The sequence below is a fragment of the Lampris incognitus genome, chromosome 15, assembly GCF_029633865.1.
Source record: "Lampris incognitus isolate fLamInc1 chromosome 15, fLamInc1.hap2, whole genome shotgun sequence".
In the NCBI taxonomy this organism is placed as follows: Eukaryota; Metazoa; Chordata; class Actinopteri; order Lampriformes; family Lampridae; genus Lampris; species Lampris incognitus.
This window is the reverse complement of record NC_079225.1, coordinates 24374031-24394607: the sequence shown is the minus strand read 5'-3', so window position 1 is coordinate 24394607 and position 20577 is coordinate 24374031. Positions and strand designations below refer to the sequence as shown.

The window sequence follows — 20577 nt, the reverse complement described above, 5'->3', positions numbered from 1 at the left end:
GTGCCATTGGACCTGTGTGCATAACTTGTCTGTAGCCAAATGACGGCTTCCTCCGCCTGTCTCTCTCTACCTCAGGAGTAACTGTGTAAATGTGCTGGTGACCACAACACAGCTCATACCAGCACTGGCTAAGGTTCTCTTGTATAGTCTGGGATCTGCTTTCCCCATAGAGAACATTTACAGTGCAACCAAAATAGGTAAGACACACGGACGTACATTAACACAACTGCCAAGAAATTATGATTTATTTTTCCAAATGCAAGAAGCTAAAAAATGTAAAAAAAATAATTGGCATTCCATTTAATTCTTCAATTAATTCAACATATTCAATCGAGTATTTGGTTAATTCTAATTATTTGATCAAATAACATGCAATTAACAATTGTATATGCATTCTTATTGAAACATACAATCAACCTATGTCATCACATCAACAGTTGAACTAATTATGGTTGCTGTGATATTAATTTGATGTCCCTCCCTCCATCTCATATCTAACTGATTCCTTGCTCTCCTGTTTTGATGTTAAACTTAATGTCAGAGTCGGGCTCAACTTCTCTGAGGCTCGATATTTGGCATTGTACTTTGTTCGTGTGTGTGTGTGTGTGTGTGTGTGTGTAGGTTTGACAACCCCCCTCAATGAATTATCAATATTAACGTTCTGTAGTTTTATTCATCATATTTTGCAAGGATCATTGACCTCCAAAATACTGTCTCCGAGGGCTTTCGGGTAGCGTAGCAGTCTATTCCATTGCCTACCAACACGGGGATCTGCAGTTCGAATCCCCATGTTACCTCTGGCTTGGTCGGCATCCCTACAGACACAACTGGCTGTGTCTGCGGGTGGGAAGCCGGATGTGAGCATGTGTCCTGGCCACTGCACTGGTGCCTCCTCTGGTTGGTCGGGGCACCTGTTCAGGGGGGAGGGGGAACTGGGGGGAATAGCGTGATCCTCCCATGTGCTATGTCCCCCTGGCGAAACTCTGCTGTCAGGTGAAAAGTAGCGGCTGGCGACTCCACATGTATCGGAGGATGCATGTGGTAGTCTGCAGCCCTCCCTGGGTCGGCAGAGGGGGTGGAGCAGTGACCGGGGTGGCTTGGAAGAGTGGGGTAATTGGCTGGGTACAATTGGGGAGAAGAAAAAAAAACTGTCTCCATCAGTGTAGTCCAGGCTATAGGTGGGTGCATGAAGCACATTTTTATTTTTGTGAGAAGGCCTTTGTTACTGCCAAATCCCCCTAACAAAGTATCGTGTTGGCTTTTTGCTTCACTATACCTGATACTGATCGCCACTGTAGCGCAGGACAAACACTCCCTATGTTCAGTTTACCTATCATTTAAGCCCAATTTTACTCATTATTATATAAAACCCACCATACATAGCGTCATAAGTACTACCAAACTGATGCACATTAAATGAGGTTAGAATACTTTCAATTGGAAATAAGGCATACATATTTTTGTTGAAATATTTCTGATACTATTTATACAGTTGGTTACATAGTTTATAACTTTTGGTTTATCACTGACTGGATGTCATAATTTACTCTTCATAAAATCTAGCACTACATCACTCCCTTCCACAAATTAGGCATCTACATTCTTAGTGGACTCTGCCTGAAGACACCAACCCAAAATTCATCTATATAGCCATCTCAACAGAAGGAAAAGACAACTTAGATAAGGGAAAAAAAAGCTGAAATCCTCAAAAGCATATTTCTGTGTGTGTTTGTGCACAATTCTTACCCAAATCAACCCCTCGGTGCTTTGACTCAAATGGCCCCTGGCAATGTGGTAAAAGCGACTACCATTGGACATTGGAGACGCAAACAGACCGCGTTAGTTTGTCAGGTCAGGTGCTGTATCCCAGATAGACCCCTGCCCACACGAAATTCCATTATTTCACTGACCCGATATGGAGAGAGTGGATAAAAATGAAGGGGAATGAAGGGGACTAGCATCACTTTGAGTGGGTTTGCTTTGATTAAATCGCTTGGAATTAGCATAACACAAATTACTGTTCATTTGGGGAGGGAGGACAGAGGTCAGTTTTTTGGGCGGTTACTCCTTATGTCATTGGCAGGAGTCTCTCTGCTGTTCCGGTTGTAAAAAAAAAACAAAACTAGGTTGTTCATATCCGTCTGATGTGAGGCATGTTTCAAGATGAAACACGTGAATGTCAGGATTAATCAGCGTCAGCCCTCTGTTATAGAAAGTGGGAGTGTGTGCTTGTGTGTATGTGTGTGAATGCACCTTCTCCCTGTCTCCTTTCATCGCTCACTGGAACGCTGTCTCACCCCATGTTTTATCTCCATATAAACGTCAAAGTCAAGGAAATAAAAACTTGTGTAAGCCATTTGTTTGTCTCCAGGCAAAGAGAGCTGTTTTGAGCGTATAGTCTCCCGCTTTGGCACTAACATTACGTATGTTGTGATTGGCGATGGGAGGGATGAAGAGCATGCGGCCAGCCAGGTAAACAAAAGACCTCTGAACTTTGACCCCTCTGACCTTTTGACCCTCCTTCCTCCCCCTTGTTTATTTTTTTTTTTTGCAGGAAAAGAGAGTTGCTTTGAACGCATAATGCAAAGGTTTGGCAGGAAAGTAGTGTATGTTGTAATTGGGGACGGTGTGGAAGAGGAGCAGGCGGCCAAAAAGGTAATGGACCCGCAACTTGACCGTGACCCCCGCCTATTCCACAAAGCGTCAGCTCTGTTTGGACCAAGCCTGCCTTTCTTTCATGTAGTGGTTTTAAGTTGGTTGTGTACTCTTTTTTTTTCTCCTTTTCCACTTGCTGTTGCTTCACATTCTTTTTCTTTTTTTAGACACAAGTAGATTTTCTTTTATTGAATAAAAAGAATATTGAGATTGAAATGCTTGGCCAGTGTTGTACATTTTGTTCTTCGTTTGAAAACCAAATATGCAATACCAGTTTATGTATCATCTGCAGCCAATTAAATTGATTTAGTTTGAACAGTGGTAAGTGATCATAAATTACAGTCCTCATCATGTTTGGTGGTAAAAATTAATCAGATGTTGAAGTGTAAACAGTGATCAAGCTTTGAACAATCTCATTTGTTTTAGACCTTGGGTTATTGAACGCCACCTGAGTGCCAAATAATGCCATTCTTGTTAACTGATTTGGTTATCCAAGGATGTGTTGCAATTCATTTATTTAGGATCCATCATTATCATGGTTATAATGTGCAATGTGTGGGAGACAGAGATACATAGAGTGAGAAATGTTATAAAAATAGTATCAATCAAATACTAATAACACTGCATTGTGCATAGCTGTAGTATATTTTCACAGAGCAAATAATATTGGTATGAATCTGAAGTCTTCTCCAGCTTTAGTTCATAATGTCGGGTGCTGGGAGTGTTTCACCTAGAACAGCATGGTTTTTTTGTTTGCTGTGCTTTTGCAAATTCAAGTGGCTACAAGCTACTCTAGCGTAGCTTGCATGATCTGGGTGGTGGTGCGTGTCAGTTGTGAAAATAATCGCGTTAGCGTTCATGCCTTGTTGACTTCCTCTGTTTCTAATTGGCTTGTTTATGTGTCTCCGTCCTGCAGCACAACATGCCTTTCTGGAGGATATCCAGTCACTCGGACCTGCTGGCATTACACCAAGCACTGGAGTTTGAGTACCTGTAACTGTTACAATAGCGAAATGGACAAATACGATGTTACCACGGACATGGTTAGCGATGAGCCATGCAGCCCCTTGCTTTTGTATACCTATTTAAGGAAATAAACAATACACTGCAACCTTTTTTCTTTTTTTTTTGCTGTTGAACATCTGGATTTACATACCCCGAGAGGTCTTAAGAGGTGAGGGAGAAATAAAAGGAGAAAGGAAGAATGGACAGTTGGGTCAAGAGAAAACTGGGCAGCCCTAATGACCCCCCCCCCCAATGTGTTCTGCAATACTGGGAACTGACCTCTGTGAAACAGTAATCTCATCTGTCGGCGTCTGCAGCAGAGTGGCCCCCGACTTAAGACTCTGTAAGCCGAAATACCTCTCATGGACTGGAAGGGTATCTCTGTGGTCAGCACCTTGACGTTTGGCTCCTGCATGGAAGACCCAGGTTTTAAATCAGGACTGCTATATATTATTCACCTGGGAGTTTATATCTCAACAACACACTACTCCGAAGCCTTCTCCATGATGGCGTTACTACATTGTGTGCAGGAACAACTGTGTGGAAAAACTGCTCTGCTGACTTTTTTTTTTAAGTTTCCGGATTTTTCCTTTATCAAAACATGAAGACGTCTGTGGGAGAAACTTGTGTAAATTATTTACCATAAACTTAACAGGGCAGTGGTGGATGTTTTTCATCAGAAGTTTTGACTTTTTTTTTGGTCTCTGGATTTTTTTTTTTAATTTTTTTTGACAACGTACGTCATGATGTGTTGTGCCTTATAAACGTGTTTGAGTGTAACTTGTCTTTATTTGGACATGTCTGTGTATGTAGATATAAAGGAGAGAAAAAATCTGTGATCCATGCATCATTTCTTCTATTACAGTATCGAGACTTACATTATCTCACGCACCCAGTCAGAGAGAGCCGGTTAATGAGGCAGTTAAACGTTTTGATGGTGCCATAGTAGAAGCAGATCTGAAAGCAGAAAACCCCCGATTAGCACTCAAGTTCCCCATTTATGTTTAGTCTTTTAATGTGCATGTAAGAATTCAACAGTCTAGTATGCAAGTGGGCTCTTTGGCCGCTTTAATTTGGGATTTTCCGTTCAGAGGCCCGGTTACGCTTGCTCCATATTGAAGTGAGGGCGCCATTACCACGAATAGTGGCCATCTTGAACACAAAACTACAATCCTCCCGATTTACATGCAAACTAATGTCCTTTTACGACACGACACCTCTCACGGGTTTATTTATGACAGTAGCTAACCCACTAAAATCCAAATCATGAGCACTTTTATAGTTGCTTACTTTGATGGCGACTGTCGTGTAGTTCTTTACTGGGGAAAATGCCGTTGTGTAGCGCTTTACGTCTTCATCGCGATAGCCAAATGTGGAATAAGACTGGCAGCAGCAGGCTCGGCGTTGTGGGGCCCGCTCTTGTGTATTTGTGGGGCCTGCTCTTGTGTAGCCAGCCGACTTCGAATGAAGTGTTTGATATAACCCCTGGATTTTCGACCTGACGACAGTGGGGGAACACGGCCGCGGGAACTCGCGCTACACAACTAAACTGCTCCGGGTGAGGTCAAAGTTCAGGATCACCAATCATAAACAGCATTTGGACCAATCAGCTGTCGGACCTGTAAAAGATGCCATTACCACACATTTTACCACATTAAAAAAAATTACAATAAAAAGGAAATTATGGGACCAAAAAATGTTTGCTTTTCTCATTGCTAGGGAGGGGAAAACAGCAAAAAGCTGCCAACGCATGACAAGACATTGTTTTGAGAAAGAAATTGGGGGCATATGGCTAGGCCTGCCTTCTTTTCTTATTACATATCATCCAATAGAAGTTTTTTCATTTGGAGCACCTTCAGTTTGCAGTGTAACTCCAGGGTCCGTTATACCTGACAAAATGCACTGGTTAGTTTGATATTGCAGCATATCAAACACACCTCAAATAAATGGGTTTATGCAAACACATGAATACCAACTATTCTGTGTAGAGGTGAATGTTTTATCATTTTTGCTTGCTTTTTTTTAAGGTTGAAGGTAGAGACCACGGGATTGGGAGTATGGAGAAATGTAGTTTTCCTACAGGAGTGAAGGAAGCAGTCACCTCCCCTAGCAATGTGTTCACACACACATTCTCTGACAAACCCAAGCGGATGCACTTACATCTGCAACTTTCTCTGTCTCATAGTCTTCCTCATGAAAACAAAATATATGAAAATATGGTTTGTGTGGGCCTCCAGTATTATGTGTGCAGGCTCCAACAATATCACAAAATGTCCCTCAACAGCAAACGAGAAAAACACTCGGCCTTATGTTGGCTACTCGCATCACAGTTGTAAAGTACAAACCCACACACAGTCTGCATCAAAGGTTGGCCAGACTGCGCACACGCCTCCCTGGACTCCTACTGTGATAGAACACACATTCAAGGGCCAACTCCTCTGCTGGACTATATTCCTCCTGTCTTTTTTTGTTTGTTTGTTGCAAATCATACCATACCAGTTTTCAATTTATTATTAAGTGTGCTTGCAGTCAAAACACTGGAAGAATAAGGGCAGGGCAATTACTTGCCACTTTGTATATTTTTAGATTTAGTCTAAGATCTGCATCCAAGATCTCATCCCATGACTAGGGTGGCAGCTACATGAAATAAAATGCTTAGCCTACAAACCATTTGTTAGAGCCAGTGCATTATATGTTAAATCAAGTGAAGACATTGAGCCTTTAATTATCAAAGTGCCCTTGCTAACTGGATAGTGGATAATCAAACTAGTAATTTTCTTTCAGCACTCCGCTTTAGCCCTCGCTGTAGAAACTTGCCTTTTGCCACAACGCATCCGTCATATTTCTGTATTATTCCTTGCTCCTCTGCTGAAAATCGTGTCACTTGAGACTTCTTATGTAAACCTGTATCTTTTGCATCTAAACCTTGGACAGAGATAGTTGTTCCCACACCCTCATGGTACCAGTTAACCATGACTGCCTTTATGTCTTGTGAAGCTGAAGCTTAGTCAGGAACCTGGACTATGTTGAACATGTTTTGTGCAACAGGCCCCTGGCAGACTAAGATCAAAGAATACATTTAAACAGATGTTACACATCATTTGGATGCAAATCTCATATTCAGCCATGTTGTTTTGCTCAGCAGTGGGGAAGGTGCTGACAAACGGGTGCTGACAAACGAGCTCTGGGGTTTGGAGTGGTGAAACACTACAACTATCAACGTTAGTTAAAAAAAATATAAACCTCAAAATAGGGCTTTCATAAAATTGGTTGAGAAATATTACTTCCTGATACTTTTTCACCACAAGCTCATGTATAATACATCAAACTAAATACTCCATCCCCACCTACTGCCCCCTGACTGATGTACTTGTGTCAATACCGCTAAATACCAATACTACCAGACAGGTTAAAAAAAAAAACACTTTACACAACACTTATTTCCACTCTTTATTGACACCTTATTTCTTGGATTTGAAGTATTCCTCAATTACGTCCTTGGCTTGAGACTCCTTGCCATAGTCCTGAATAGAGAGGAAAATCATTACAAACATTACATACAGCCTACATTTATCATCAAAACAGTGAATCCTAATCCCAGCACTTCCTTTAGACAAAAGAAAATAAAATCTTTATAAAGTGCGAGTTGGAGAAAACATTTACGTTGAGCCATTTGTAGCCATTTTCAGGGACCCCTGACATCACAGGTAGAGGACGGGGCTCGTACCCTGGCTTTCAATATAGCCAGGATTTACTACCAACAGCTGCATATCATGAGGACAGCACCTGTGTTTGACTGGCATAGCTTGAATTATATGCCATATCAGGCAACACTATACTCTTTTACCAATATCCTCTTCATCAACAACAGCATAATAGTCAGACTAGTCCATCTGATTTGTTAGACTAACCCCAAATATTCGTGTACTTGTTAGGTTGCTTGCTATTTGGCTATAACTTAGGTATTTGGATGCCATTTACCTTGATCACAACACAGCTGCAGCCAACTACCTTGCGGGGTTTGCCCTCACGGTCAATCTTGCACAGACCAACCCACTCACCGAGCTTCTTGTTGTCATCAACCTGAACAAAGATAAGATTGTGTCAGCAAAAGCTTTAAAACAATTTTTACAGGTGCTTGTGAGGTTAAGCTGTATCTCAGACAGAAAATGGGTAACGTAGGCAATATCCTCACAGTATTCAGTAGAGGGAGCCAAACTATCATCACCGATACAGCAATTCTATAGAAATAACTGCAGGCTTTCACAGTCTCGTCTTTTGGAGCAGACATAAACTTTTAGTTCAGCTTAGAACTTTTATGCTTGCGAACACTCCATACATATGATTGCACACCAAACTATTCCTCCCTGGGTGCTGCAGCTGCCCACTGCTCCTATACAGTAGGATGGGTTAAATGCAGAGAACAAATTCATTGTAATACAATTTGTTGTAAGAATACAATGTCAAATAAGTGTCTCTCTTCTTTTATTCACTTTTCAACTAGCCTGAAAAGTTTTCAAAACACGGAGTGTCTTTTTCCTCTTTCAGTTTGACTGCTGCTCCCACCATTTCTGCTGTGAAAGCAATTTAAAATACAACTATATTTCCTTGAACAAGTGAGCGGGCTAGCCAAAACTGTTCAAAGGTGATCACTAGGTTATTACTATAAACCTGTGAACAGGAAAACAAAGCCTATAATGCAAACAAACACATTACAAGGCATAACATTACAGGATTAATAACAATATTAATAGCAATATGTGTTTTCTGTTTAGTTTTTCAGGTAATATTTTCACTTTTTCAATGTTGCTATTCAAGTTCAACCATGTCTCGCTGAAGTTTAAATTGTTTAAAAATAGTATTATAGTTGTTACAATGTAAATCTCGGTGTCAGCTGTTTCCTAACAGACATACTAACATATGCAATGCATTAATATCTCAATTGGGTATTTGTCTTGACAGACTAAAAACCGGCCGTCATTTTGACCGCCCATGGTTGTTTTAGGTAGGAGTAAAATTATTCTAGTGTTAAGAAAATGACATGATGCAATACACTGTTCACAGCAGGATGTTTTGATTAAATAAAATAAATAAATCAAAAAACAAAAGCCAAAACTGAGCACCGTTGGTAGTTTATCCACTTTTGCCATTTCAGCTCACAACTCATCACAATAAATCATGTATTCTGCCAAAGTGATTTCAGCTAGTTAGAAAACTAAGAGCAACCAAATCTTAAATTTCCTAATTTTAGATGAAAGAAAGCCACTTTATTTTTTTATTGTACAGTTACAACGAAATTTGTTTTCAGCATTTAACACATCCTATTGTATGGCAGCTTCGATGCAGCGCCCAGGTACCAAACCCCAGTCCCTATTGCCATGGTCAGGGGCACAAAAAGACATGCATGTAAGGGTATTAACCCTTACATGCATGTCTTTTTGATGGTGGGAGGAAACCAGACCAACCCAGAGGAAATCCATGCAGACACAGGGAGAACATACAAACTCCACACAGAAAGGACTTGGGACAGCCTGGGTTCGAATCCAGGACCTTGTTGCTGTAAGGCAACAGTGCTAACCGCTGGGCCGGTGTGATTTGATATTTTAACATAATGATTTCACTCAATACCAAGTGTACCAAACAAACCAAATATTATACAATGTAATAATGCCGTGTACTCTCAAACGTTATGTCCAGGTGAATTGATTCAGCTTTCTTTCTTTGGCTGTGTACTCTGGTCCACATTTGATTATGAAAAAACACCTTTAGCGTAGTGTTTCTTAATTACTGGTACTCCAAAAAGAACCATTTTTCAAAATAGTATAATCAACTTAGTTCATGGGGAGTGATTTGTTCTGCCTGCATTGACTGAATCATGCCAAAGTATCTTTTTAAGGACCCTTTTATTCCTGGTTCTCAGTCAGGTACCAAACTGGTAATTTCACTAAACAAACAATGGACCACTTATACTGCTTAATGCACTATGTCTCTTTGCATCTTGGTGCAAATTTTAGGTGTGTGTGTGTGTGTACATATATATACACACATATATACACACACACACATATATACATATATATATACATACATACATACACACACACTTGGTTAAAAGAAACCCTCAACAGTAGGGAAAGTGCTCAACAAATATGGAGCAAAAATAATCCAGTGAGTCAAGTAAATTCTTTATGAGATAGTACAAGCCTGTTTCATGCCATAAGCAATCACCAGCTGTCAATAAAGCTACTCAGGAAAGAACATACCATTTACTTCCTCGTCATGCACACCACGTGCACACCGTCTAACGGGGAAGGGAGAGGTGCGACAGGAAGTAAATGGCATGTTCTTTCCCGAGTAGCTTTATTGACAGCTGATGATTGCTTATGGCATGAAACAGGCTTGTACTGTCTCAGAAGAATTTAGTTGACTCACTGAATTGCCCTTCTGGGATAAATAAAGTTGTCTGATTCTGAATCACTGGATTATATATAACTTTGTTAAAAGAAACACTCAACGGTAGGGAAAGTGCTCAACAAATAAGGAGCAAAATAATCCATAAGCAATCATCAGCTGATTGCTTATGGCACGAAACCGGCTTGTACTGTCTCAAAGAACTTACTTGACTCACTGGATTATATATCATCGCTAATTCCACAATTTGTTGTTTGTAGACTTGAGCAATGACAAGTTGAATTAAAAGAATTTCATTACCTTGATCAGGTTGATCTGATGCTCGGCGCAGAGAGCCTCCACCAGCTTGACGTACATGGGCTCATCGCAGTTGGCTGCAAGGACGCAGAGGTGGGCCTGACGCCTGTAAATTAACATTAAATCAACATTTACCACCATCACATCAACTCAACATGAGCTCCCTCATCCCAGTTCACATCTGTCACAGCCAATAGCACGTCTCAGACAGAAATTGGGTAACAGTGGCCATTTTCCTCACCAAACTCAGTAGAGGGAGCCAACATATCATCAGCGACACATCCAAACAATGTTACAACAACAGACCTTCAAAATAAAACCTTCAATGAAAGGGGTTATAATTACTTGTCTAGGGCCTTAGCAGCCTCCCGGATGCCGCGGGACAGGCCGTCGTGGATGAGTGCGGTCTTGAGCACTTCAGGGAGAGCGGTGTTGACATCCATCACACCTCCAGCAGCGATGCTGTTTCAAACAAGAACGGGAAAGAGAGAGAAAGATGGGATAGTGATATTAGAGTTGTGCTTTACAAAAGTAGCTAAGCGGCGGGTTGAATGAGATGAGCTTCCAGCTTGTCAGAATGGGGATCTCACTCATGATTAAGAGTGAAGGGGTATCCGACTAAAGACTTAAAATCATCATCGAAGCGCTGGAGAGCTCTCTTGTCGCGGCAGCCATCTCTACACGTGGTCGATGCAAAGTTTACACCGTTTTCTAACCTACATAACCAAAAGTGGCGGACTTAAACATGACCAAACGGCATACTGGCAACCAAGAAGGCGGCAATCGCCATCGTTATCTTCCATGGATTCCGTGGACACAGGAATCGCCAAACGAGCGATGCGGCTAGTCCGGCAAGTGTTAAGAATAAACTCAGCGAAGTTTAACTTCGTCACAAATTCCAGTTATTCCTGGGGATAAACGTGTTTATAAGAACTCGGCAGACTGCTGCACACAAAGTGCTCGTTTAAAAAAAGAACTACGTTTAATCAATATGAGCGTTGTGTCGCCCATTAGTAGAGCACTAGTCAGTTACACTCACCCTTCCTCGGCCATTGTAGATTATCGATGGATGACGGACCTAAAATTCTGCAATAAAGAACAGACGCGAGAGGGGATTCATTAAACATCATTAACAAATCACTGTAATGAACTTTAAAGAAAAGATGTTGAACAAATCCGGTAGATTGTGTCGGTGGACGAAAGAGACTCACCCTAGCCTCCTCTGAGACAGCGGGGAAAGAGGACGTCATCATTCAGCGACATTGGTTCGTCTTCTTCTTCATCTTCTTTGGGTTTATTGGTGGTTGGCAAACAATGACTTGCTGCATTACCGCCACCAACTGGAATGGTCAGAACCAGAACGTCTTCGCTAAAAGACAAAACAAAACAAAAACCCTAATGTCTTCAGAATTAAAGTAGTTCTTTCTCAGATTTCTGAGACGGGCTAAAAGCCTTTCTCAGCAGCTGCTGCACACCTTCTCCAGAAACTCCTATAACACCCAGAAATGTCCTTGCTGCATCCACAATTATGTCAATTCTCTCCGATTTTCTTTCTACTCCAGCAGTACAGTTAATTGCCAATGCAAAAAATACGAAAAACTTCATCTGTTCCTTACAAAAGTAAAATTCGGGATGCTTCCTGACTGGCTTGTCCTCCTTAGGTTCTTGTCTCACATCATTCTTGTTGTTTTTCTCCATTCTTTTATCAGATTCAGCATACAACAATCCCATTTCTGCTCTCATCTTTTCCACTTTCGCTTCTTTAATTCTTTATGGACACCGCTGACCCCGTATCATGATTTTCCTTGCAGTGCAGGCACTTTGCTCGTGCTTTCTCAACTTTACAATCGTCCACATTCCAGTTGTCTTTCCCACATCTCCTATAACATCTGACTCCATCACATACTGCTACAACATGTTTATATTCTTGACAACAGAAACATCTGAGAGGAGCTCTCTCATATGGCCTCACCCCGTAACCCACATCATCGAGGTACACTCTTTAAGGCAATTCCCTTTTAAAGTCAAACACACAGACTTACTAGGAGTCATCAGGATGCAGTACCATCGAGCTGACAACATCCCCACCGACACGGCGGCCAGGGAAGGGGAGAAATCCCAGATTAAACAGGCCCTGGTTAAGTGTGGTTAGCCTAACTGGACGTTTGGCAAGGCCAGGAAGACGCCCAAAACAGTGCACCAGCGGATCGAAGAGAAGAGAAGGACAATGGCTGCCTAAGCGTAAACCAGTGGTGATTATGTATGTGGCAGGAGCATCGGAACAGTTGAGACGCATGTTTTCCAAACACCACGTCTCAGTCGCTTTCTAACCCCAAAACACACTGCGCCAGAAGTTGGTCGACCTCAAGGATCAGGTCCCTCGGCACAAACAGAGCAATATAGTGTACGCTATTAAGTGCCAGGAGGATTGCTGTGACTTGTACATTGGGGAAACCAAACAAACGCTGGCCAAGAGGATGGCCCAACACAGAGGAGCTCACACGTCAGGCCAGGACCCATCTGTTAGGCCCACTGAGGCAAATTTGTAATTTGTGATATTGGGCTATACCAATAAAATTGATTTGATTTGATTTGATCTACAGGCCAGCGGCCACTCTTTCGAGGATGAGGATGTGCACGTCTTTGATAGGGAAGAACACTGGTTTGAATGGGGAGTCAAAGAAAGAGGCCATCTATGTGACGAGGAAACGACCATCCCTGAGCCGGGGGGGGGGGGGCTAAGAGTACATCTACTAATATTAATAAATTACACTTATATAGCACTTTTCTAATACTCAAAGTCGCTTTACAATAAATGGGATGAAACAAGACAACAGATAAACATAACACAAACGTACTGGGGTGGATGGGAAGGGGGGCTACATCTGTCACCATCTTACAACTCTGTGATTGCAAACATTCCCAAATCCTCTGTGAATAGCACACATGGCCACTGAAACGCCAGTTAATGGTCACGGCAATTTGCTTAATGAAACCGATCGTTGTTTTCTGTCGTTATGTCACTGTATTGTTTATAAGGGTGGGGATACCTGCAGTCAGTTGAGACTGAAGAGGTCACTTAGATGAGTGATGAAACGTTTCTCTCAATAGACATATCCAGATGAGCTGATTCAACATTCTGTTATTTCCTTATGTGGATTATTGAGCATGCATGTAGACACACAGACTTACTGTCCTCCTCCTCTCCTTCTCAGAATCTAGTCATTCTTCTTGCCTCACACATACCAGCCTCTACTGAAAGTGGCATGCCACTTATCGCTCCCTTCTTCTTTGCTTTTAATCCGAGCGGGAAGCAAGTCACCCAGAGAGACCTTCTAAATGCCTTGATCTTCTGGGCTCTATCTCTCTGATGACATTGGTTCAAGGCCAAGAGGACCTTTCAGTTTCAGGGGAATGTAGTCCAAGCTCTTGCCTGTTTTTATATGTGGTAAACTGAGGGAGGTTTATTTATTGACTTGGAAGATTTAACCATATGGTGCCATGATAACAACCTCTCTCTAAATGACTTTAGAAAGACCAGAGGAAATCACATTCCTGTTTCCATCAATGGGTCATTGTTGAAATTGTGGGCAGTTTTCGATTTCTCGGTTTGCACATCACAGACACCCCCACATGGTCGTTCAACACCAATTGCATCCTCAAGAGGGCACAGCAGAGACTGTTTTCTGAGGCGTCTCAACAGCTTTTGTATGGGTAACAAAACTTATGAACTTTTATGGCAGTACCGTGGAGAGTGTCCTGACAGGCTGCATCACAGTGTGGTTTGGCAACCTGACTGTTCAGGACTGCAGACTGCTGCGAAGGAGTGTAAAGACAGCAGCAAAAATCACTGGCATGGATCTACCACAACTTCATATTTACACCACTTGCTGCAAAAGGAAAGGCAAACACATCATTAAGGACACCCCGCTCATGTTCTGTTCTCACTCCTTCTATCTAAAAAGCGTTACTGGAGCATCAAACCACACAGTAATAGTGTCTTTCCATAGGTTGATGAACAGCTGACGCACCTATATGCACCTTACATTGTCGTGTTTATTGTATTTAGAAATCACGTCAGGACACAGCGCTGTCGCTCGACACAACCTCTCCGTGGCATTCTTTATTTAGACTGACACAGCATCAAAGGCAGACCCGATCAAACAACCCAGAGCCCGCAGGCATCACCAATCGATCCCAGCACAATAGAACAGCACCAAATCAAATGCAGCACTGTCGATGTGTGCATACATAACATTCCCCCCCCCCCCCGGCAGGATTTCAAACATGAAAGGTTGACACAAAGTCCTCTAGGTGGCCAGGGCGTAAACGTGTGCGAACAGGTCGCGGGGCGGCCTGAGGCTGGTCAGGCCGAGGTGGGGAGGGAGATGGCAGGGGAAGCTGAGGCCCAGAAATGTCTGGGGCCCGTGTAGGAGCTGCATGAAGCCCCGGGGCGTCTCGCCATGCTGAGGGAATGGCTATGGTTGTGTCACCAGCTGTGTGTGGCGGAGCTGACACCTTCCGTAGACGACTGGATTGCCACCGAGTGCCATCGCTGAGGAGGTAAGTGGCTGGGCCCAGCTGACGGGTGACTTGGAGAGGAGAGGACCAGTATGAAGCCATTTTATTGTCCCTGTGGGGCCTGCGGACCCTGACCCAGTCTGACACATTGATGTCTGGCACCCTGGTTCGTTTTGACTGGTCAAACCGTTGCTTCATCCGCGTCTGCTGACGAGTGACTGAGGCTCTGACCCCAGAGGGAGGTGCCTGAGGTGTGGAGGGGCGGAGCCTGTCAAGGGGCATGCACAGTTCCCGGCCTAGCATGAGAGAGGCTGGGGAGACGCCTGTGGTCGAGTGCTGTGTGGCCCGATAGTGCAGCAGAGTGTGACGGATGGCCTGCGTGAAAGAGCACCCTTGGGCCATGTGTGCTCTGAGGCCGTTCTTCAGTGACTGGTGAAAACGTTCAACGCCGCCATTGGCCTGGGGGTGGTAGTACGCAGTGCGTATATGACGGATGCCCTTGCTGTCGAGATAAGCAGTGAACTCAGCAGAGACCAGCTGAGGGCCGTTGTCAGTGGTGATGGCCTTTGGGAGGCCCCAGCGAGAGAAAAGAGAGTCCAGGAAGTCGATGATGATCTGTGAGGTCACAGTGCCGGAAGTGGTGAGTTCAGGCCATTTTGAGTGTAGATCGTAGGCGACCACCATGAAGCGTTGGTGGTGGGGAACTCCATGGATCTCACCACAAATGTCCAACTGCAGGTGTTCCCAGGGCTGAGAGGGCCAGGCGAGAGGTTGCAGGGGTGGGGGAGCCTGGTGGCCAGTCTTGCCACTCACAAGGCAGGCAGAACAGTCCTTCACCAGAGCCTCAATATCTCTGTCTATCCCCGGCCACCACACCAGGTCTCGGCAGCGCTGTTTCAGTTTCACAATGCCCAGGTGGCCTTCATGCGCCGTATTCAAAACACGTGCACGGAGAGCAGCTGGGACCACTGTGCAAAACCCACGTGCCACGCAGGTGTCGTTCCAGCAGGAGAGCTCCTGTCTGACTCGGGCGAACGCAGCCAGCTCCTCTGGGACCTTGTGAGGCCAGCCGTTCTGGATGTAGGTGCGGAGCTGGGAGAGGACAGGGTCCTGTTCGGAGGCTGCCCTCAGCTCCTGCAGAGAGACAGTGGCCTGGAGGGGTGTGTGTAGCATTTGGACACTGTCCTTTTCCACACAGTCAGTGTCCGTCTGTGGAGCTGGGGTGGAGACAGAGCGAGAGAGCAGGTCGGCGACAACATTGTCTCTGCCTGGGGTGAACTGCAGGCTGAAGTTGTACTGGCGGAGGCGGTCAGACCAGCGGTGCAGCCTCAGGGGTTTGTGGCCTGTCCCAGATGTGGACAGCAGCGCTGTCAGGGCCTGGTGATCTGTCCTGAGGGTGAAGGAGCGGCCATAGAGGTAGAGGTGCCACCTTTCACAAGCCCAGATACAGGCTAACGCCTCACGCTCACCCACGGAGTACCGCTGCTCGGTCAGGTTGAGGGCACGGGAGGCGAAGGCAATGGGCTTCTCCACACCGTTCTGGGTTTGAGACAGCACGGCCCCTATCGCTGTGGCTGATGCGTCACAGGTCACAAAGGTGGAGCTGGAGATGTCGAAGTGAGCCAACACTGGTGGTGAAGTCAGTTGAGTCTTAAGATCACGCACAGCGTCACTGCATGCCTTTGACCACACCCATGGCTCGTCCTTACGCAGCAGCTGGCGCAGGGGGGCTGTGGTCGCAGAGTACTGGGGAAGAAACCTCAGGTAGTAACTTGTCATACCCAGGAAGGAGGCGACCTGGGCGGCCGAGCTGGGCTCAGGGATGGCCTGAATGGCATCCACGTTGGATTGTAGTGGAGTTACACCGCTCGCTGACAGCCGGAACCCAACGAAGTCGATGGCTGGTACAGAGAGGACACATTTCTCAGCACTGAGAGTTAGCTTGTGCTTGGACAGGGCTGCGAAGACCATGTTAAGGCGCTTGTCGTGGATTTCACTGGTGGGCCCGTGTACCACTATATCGTCCAGATAAATGGCCACGCCCAGTATGCCAGCCAGCACGGAGACCATGATTTTCTGGAAGCAGCTAGGGGCGGAGCTGAGACCGAAAGGCATCCTGGTGTAGCGAAACACTCCTGCATGTGTCACAAAGGCTGTGAGGTTTCGGCTGCTGGGGTGGAGGGGCACCTGTAAGTACCCCTGTCTGAGGTCGAGCTTGGAGAACACCTCAGAGCCATAGAACTGAGCAGTGAGTTCTTCTGAGGTGGGCAGTGGGTACTTATCAGGGACCACTGCCTTATTTACTGCACGTAGATCGACGCAGACACGCAGGCCCCCCGACTTCTTCTTAGCCACCACGAGGTTTGAGACCCAAGGTGACGCGTCCACCGGTTCAATGATGCCAGCTTCCAGCAGTTGTTGCAGCTCGGCGGAGACCCCATCACGGAGAGCCAACGGGATGCGGCGCAGTGGTTGGATGACAGATTTCACAGCAGGGTTGAGGAGAGGTTGATGGGTGAAGGCAGAGAGGCAGCCCAGCCCCATAAACAGCGATGGCCACTTCTGCTGCCAAGGTGTGGCGACAGTCAGGATTGCTGCCCCCCTTGTGTCTAAGAGGGAAAACCCCAGAGCGGAGAACAGGTCCAGGCCCATCAGGTTGGCCCCACGGCGTGCCACATGAAAAACTGCATTGGGCACCAGCTTGGTTCCATAGCGGACAGTCAGTTGGAGAGAGCCAACCAGATCGATTTTGGAGTCACCATACCCACAGAGGACAGCTGAGGGTGCGGACAGTGGCAGTGAACCGAAAAATTGACTGTAGGTATCAACATTCAGGAGAGACACACTTGCACCGGTGTCCAACAGCAGGGGGATGCACACATCATTAATGTTGACAGTGCATGATTTGAATGACACTGGCCCAGAGCTCACCTTGTGAATGACGGCGGTTGAAGACTGGGGGGTGTGGCCCTCTGACCCAGCCGGGAAAGATCGACAGACGTTGGCAAAGTGATTGTGCTTACCGCAGCTACGGCATGTCTGGCCACGGGCAGGGCAGTTCTGAGCCCTTGAAACATGAGACCGAGACCCACAGTTACCACAGGACTGTTGAGGGCGGGGCCGAGAACGCCGTCGTTGCAGTTGCAAGACGTCCCCAGTGGAGTCGGCGCCCGCCTCGCTCTGGCTGGGTTGCGTCCCGAGGGGCAGCCGTGAGTAGAGGGAGGAGTCGTTGGCAGCTTGACTGGAGGTGGCCACTTGCTGTGTATTTAGCATAGCAGCATACTCAGCTGCTCCCTCAACCTGTAGTGCGATGGTAATTGCTCTGGACAGCAGCAGATCATCTTTTTCCAGCAGGAGAGTCTCACGCACCTTTGCGTTGTTGGTGTGTTCGATTAGCTGGTCGCGAACCATCTCGTCCTGAAGCGCGCCAAACTTGCATGAGCTAGCTAGCCCTCGCAAATTAGCTACGTACTGCCGCACAGACTCACCAGGCAGTTGGTGTTGCTGACGGAATATAAATCGCCGAAGGAGGGCACTCTGTGGAGCAGCGAAATGGGTGCTCATAAGTCCCACAGCATCGGCAAAGCTTGTGACGTTCCCCAGAGTCCCGAGCACACGATGACCCTCTGCTCCCAAGCAGTGAAGCAACAGAGCCGTCTTCCTAGCCTGGCTCACGTCGTCGAGCCCTGAGGCGATGATGTAATTTTCAAAACTATGTAGCCAGCGAGTCCATGGTACCGGAGGCTCGCCAGGTAATGCCAGGAAGGGGGCAGGTGGTGGGAGAGAGATATCAGCCATCCTCGTCGCCAATATTGTATTTAGAAATCACGTCAGGACACAGCGCTGTCGCTCGACACAACCTCTCCGTGGCATTCTTTATTTAGACTGACACAGCATCAAAGGCAGACCCGATCAAACAACCCAGAGCCCGCAGGCATCACCAATCGATCCCAGCACAATAGAACAGCACCAAATCAAATGCAGCACTGTCGATGTGTGCATACATAACAGTGTTATCATGTACTTTTCTATATCGTGTATATAATGTAAGAATCCACCTTTTGGGGGGGTGTTGTCCTTGGCTTGTGCCCTTTGTGTAAAGGCAGAGAGAGCCAGAGCATGGCGGCATGGCCCAGGAGGTAGAGCGAGTCATCTGGTAATTAGAAGGTCGCTGGTTTGATCCCCGGCTCCTCCAGAGAGCGTGCCGACGCGCCCTTGGGCAAGGCACTGAACCCCTAACTGCTCCTGATGAGCAGGTTGGCACCTTGCATGGCAGCCGCCACCATCAGTGTGTGAATGTGTGACTCAAGTTACGTCCACACTTAAGAGGATGAGCGGACGGACGGAATTGTGGACGTAACTTGATATTGTAGCGAATTCGGGAGGCAACGCAACCACAGGAACTGCCGCGGCCGGGATGCGAACCCGTATCGCCCGCACCGCAGGAGACATCGCTAACCGCTCGGCTAAAGGGTCAGACCCACCAGCCAGCGGCCAGTGTGTCTATTTATCCATGCACGTGCATGGGTTGGCGATGTCTCCTGCGGTGCGGGCGATACGGGTTCGCTTCCCGGCCGCGGCAGTTCCTGTGGTTGCGTTGTCCCCCGAATTCGCTACATTGGTGTCAGAAGTGGGATGGAGCGACCGTAAGGCCATCGGAAGCGTATGCGCCCCTGAGGCGTGAAGGAGCTGATATGCTTAAGCGCGGGGACGCGCTTCCCGAAGGAGGGGGGTAGTGTAACGTGCATGGATAAGTAGACACGCTGGCCACTGGCCGGCGGGTCTGACCCTTTAGTCGAGCGGTTAGCGATGTCTCCTGCGGTGTGGGCGATACGGGTTCGCCTCCCGGCCGCGGCAGCTCCTGTGGTTGCGTTGTCCCCCGAATTCGCTACAATACGTACAACTTGACACTTTCCACCCATTTGCTGGTGCAGGTGAAAGTTTGTTGACATCTCGGTGCATGGCGTTGACATTTATCCATGGCAAATCTTGCAGGCATTGCGAAAAATATGCCATTGTCAGTAGCGCACACCAACAAACAGGAAACTGGTATGACCGCTGCAGTAGACTCGGAAGTCAGGGGACTGACTACAGTTATGCACATAGTCGATTGCCCCACTCTTCCTGCTGTCCCAGTCGCTGCTCCGCCCCCCCTGCCGATTCGGGGAGGGCTGCAGACTACCACATGCCTCCTCCGATACATGTGGAGTCGCCAGCTGCTTCTTTTCACCTGACAGTGAGGAGTTTCGTCAGGGGGACGTAGCGCGTGGGAGGAGGATCACACTATTCCCCCCAGTTCCCCCTCCCCCCTGAACAGGCGCCCCGACCGACCAGAGGAGGCGCTAGTGCAGCGACCAGGACACATACCCACGTCCGGCTTCCCACCCGCAGACACGGCCAATTGTTTCAGTAGGGACGCCCGGCCAAGCCGACAGGCGATCTCCGTGTCGGAAGGCAACGGAATAGACCGCCACGCTACCCGGGCGCCCCACGTGTGGCATTAATTTGCACTGGCACCCAAGGCAGAAGGTTGACCCACTAAAACCAAATGCAACAAGCTGCAAAACGCATGTAGGCCTACCAGGGGATCCAAAAAGTCTGCAGTACATCTGTTAGTTATTCATTTTCTGGTCGTTACTACAGCTTTGATAACCAAACTTACAATAGATTAAACACTTTTTGTTAACG

The 20577-nt window shown here is 46.4% G+C and overlaps 2 protein-coding genes and 3 non-coding genes across 5 annotated transcripts in view; 1 reads left to right on the top strand and 4 right to left on the bottom strand.

The window, feature by feature from the left end:
• eya4 (EYA transcriptional coactivator and phosphatase 4) overlaps positions 1 to 4493 on the top strand; it is a 28297-nt gene extending 23804 nt beyond the window's left edge. Inside the window, exons 17-19 of the mRNA XM_056294105.1 lie at positions 76 to 197; positions 2372 to 2472; positions 3572 to 4493. Of these exons, the coding sequence (XP_056150080.1) occupies positions 76 to 197; positions 2372 to 2472; positions 3572 to 3652 (304 nt within the window). The 3' untranslated portion in view covers positions 3653 to 4493. The remainder of the gene's footprint in view (positions 1 to 75; positions 198 to 2371; positions 2473 to 3571) is intronic.
• A 2604-nt stretch (positions 4494 to 7097) lies between these two features.
• Positions 7098 to 11645, bottom strand: rps12 (ribosomal protein S12). Its single transcript, XM_056294833.1, has 6 exons — positions 11580 to 11645; positions 11408 to 11454; positions 10714 to 10830; positions 10372 to 10474; positions 7642 to 7743; positions 7098 to 7184 (listed from the first exon to the last, which is right to left on the bottom strand). Exons 2-6 carry the CDS (start codon positions 11419 to 11421, stop codon positions 7122 to 7124), a joined length of 399 nt encoding a protein of 132 aa, XP_056150808.1. The 5' UTR covers positions 11422 to 11454; positions 11580 to 11645; the 3' UTR covers positions 7098 to 7121.
• On the bottom strand, positions 7813 to 7895 carry LOC130125843 (small nucleolar RNA SNORD100). The gene has a single exon (XR_008811678.1). It is a non-coding gene; the product is annotated as a small nucleolar RNA SNORD100 (small nucleolar RNA).
• Positions 10566 to 10649, bottom strand: LOC130125844 (small nucleolar RNA SNORD100). Its single transcript, XR_008811679.1, has one exon. It is a non-coding gene; the product is annotated as a small nucleolar RNA SNORD100 (small nucleolar RNA).
• Positions 10936 to 11013, bottom strand: LOC130125840 (small nucleolar RNA SNORD101). The gene has a single exon (XR_008811675.1). It is a non-coding gene; the product is annotated as a small nucleolar RNA SNORD101 (small nucleolar RNA).
• Positions 11646 to 20577: the final 8932 nt, after the last annotated feature.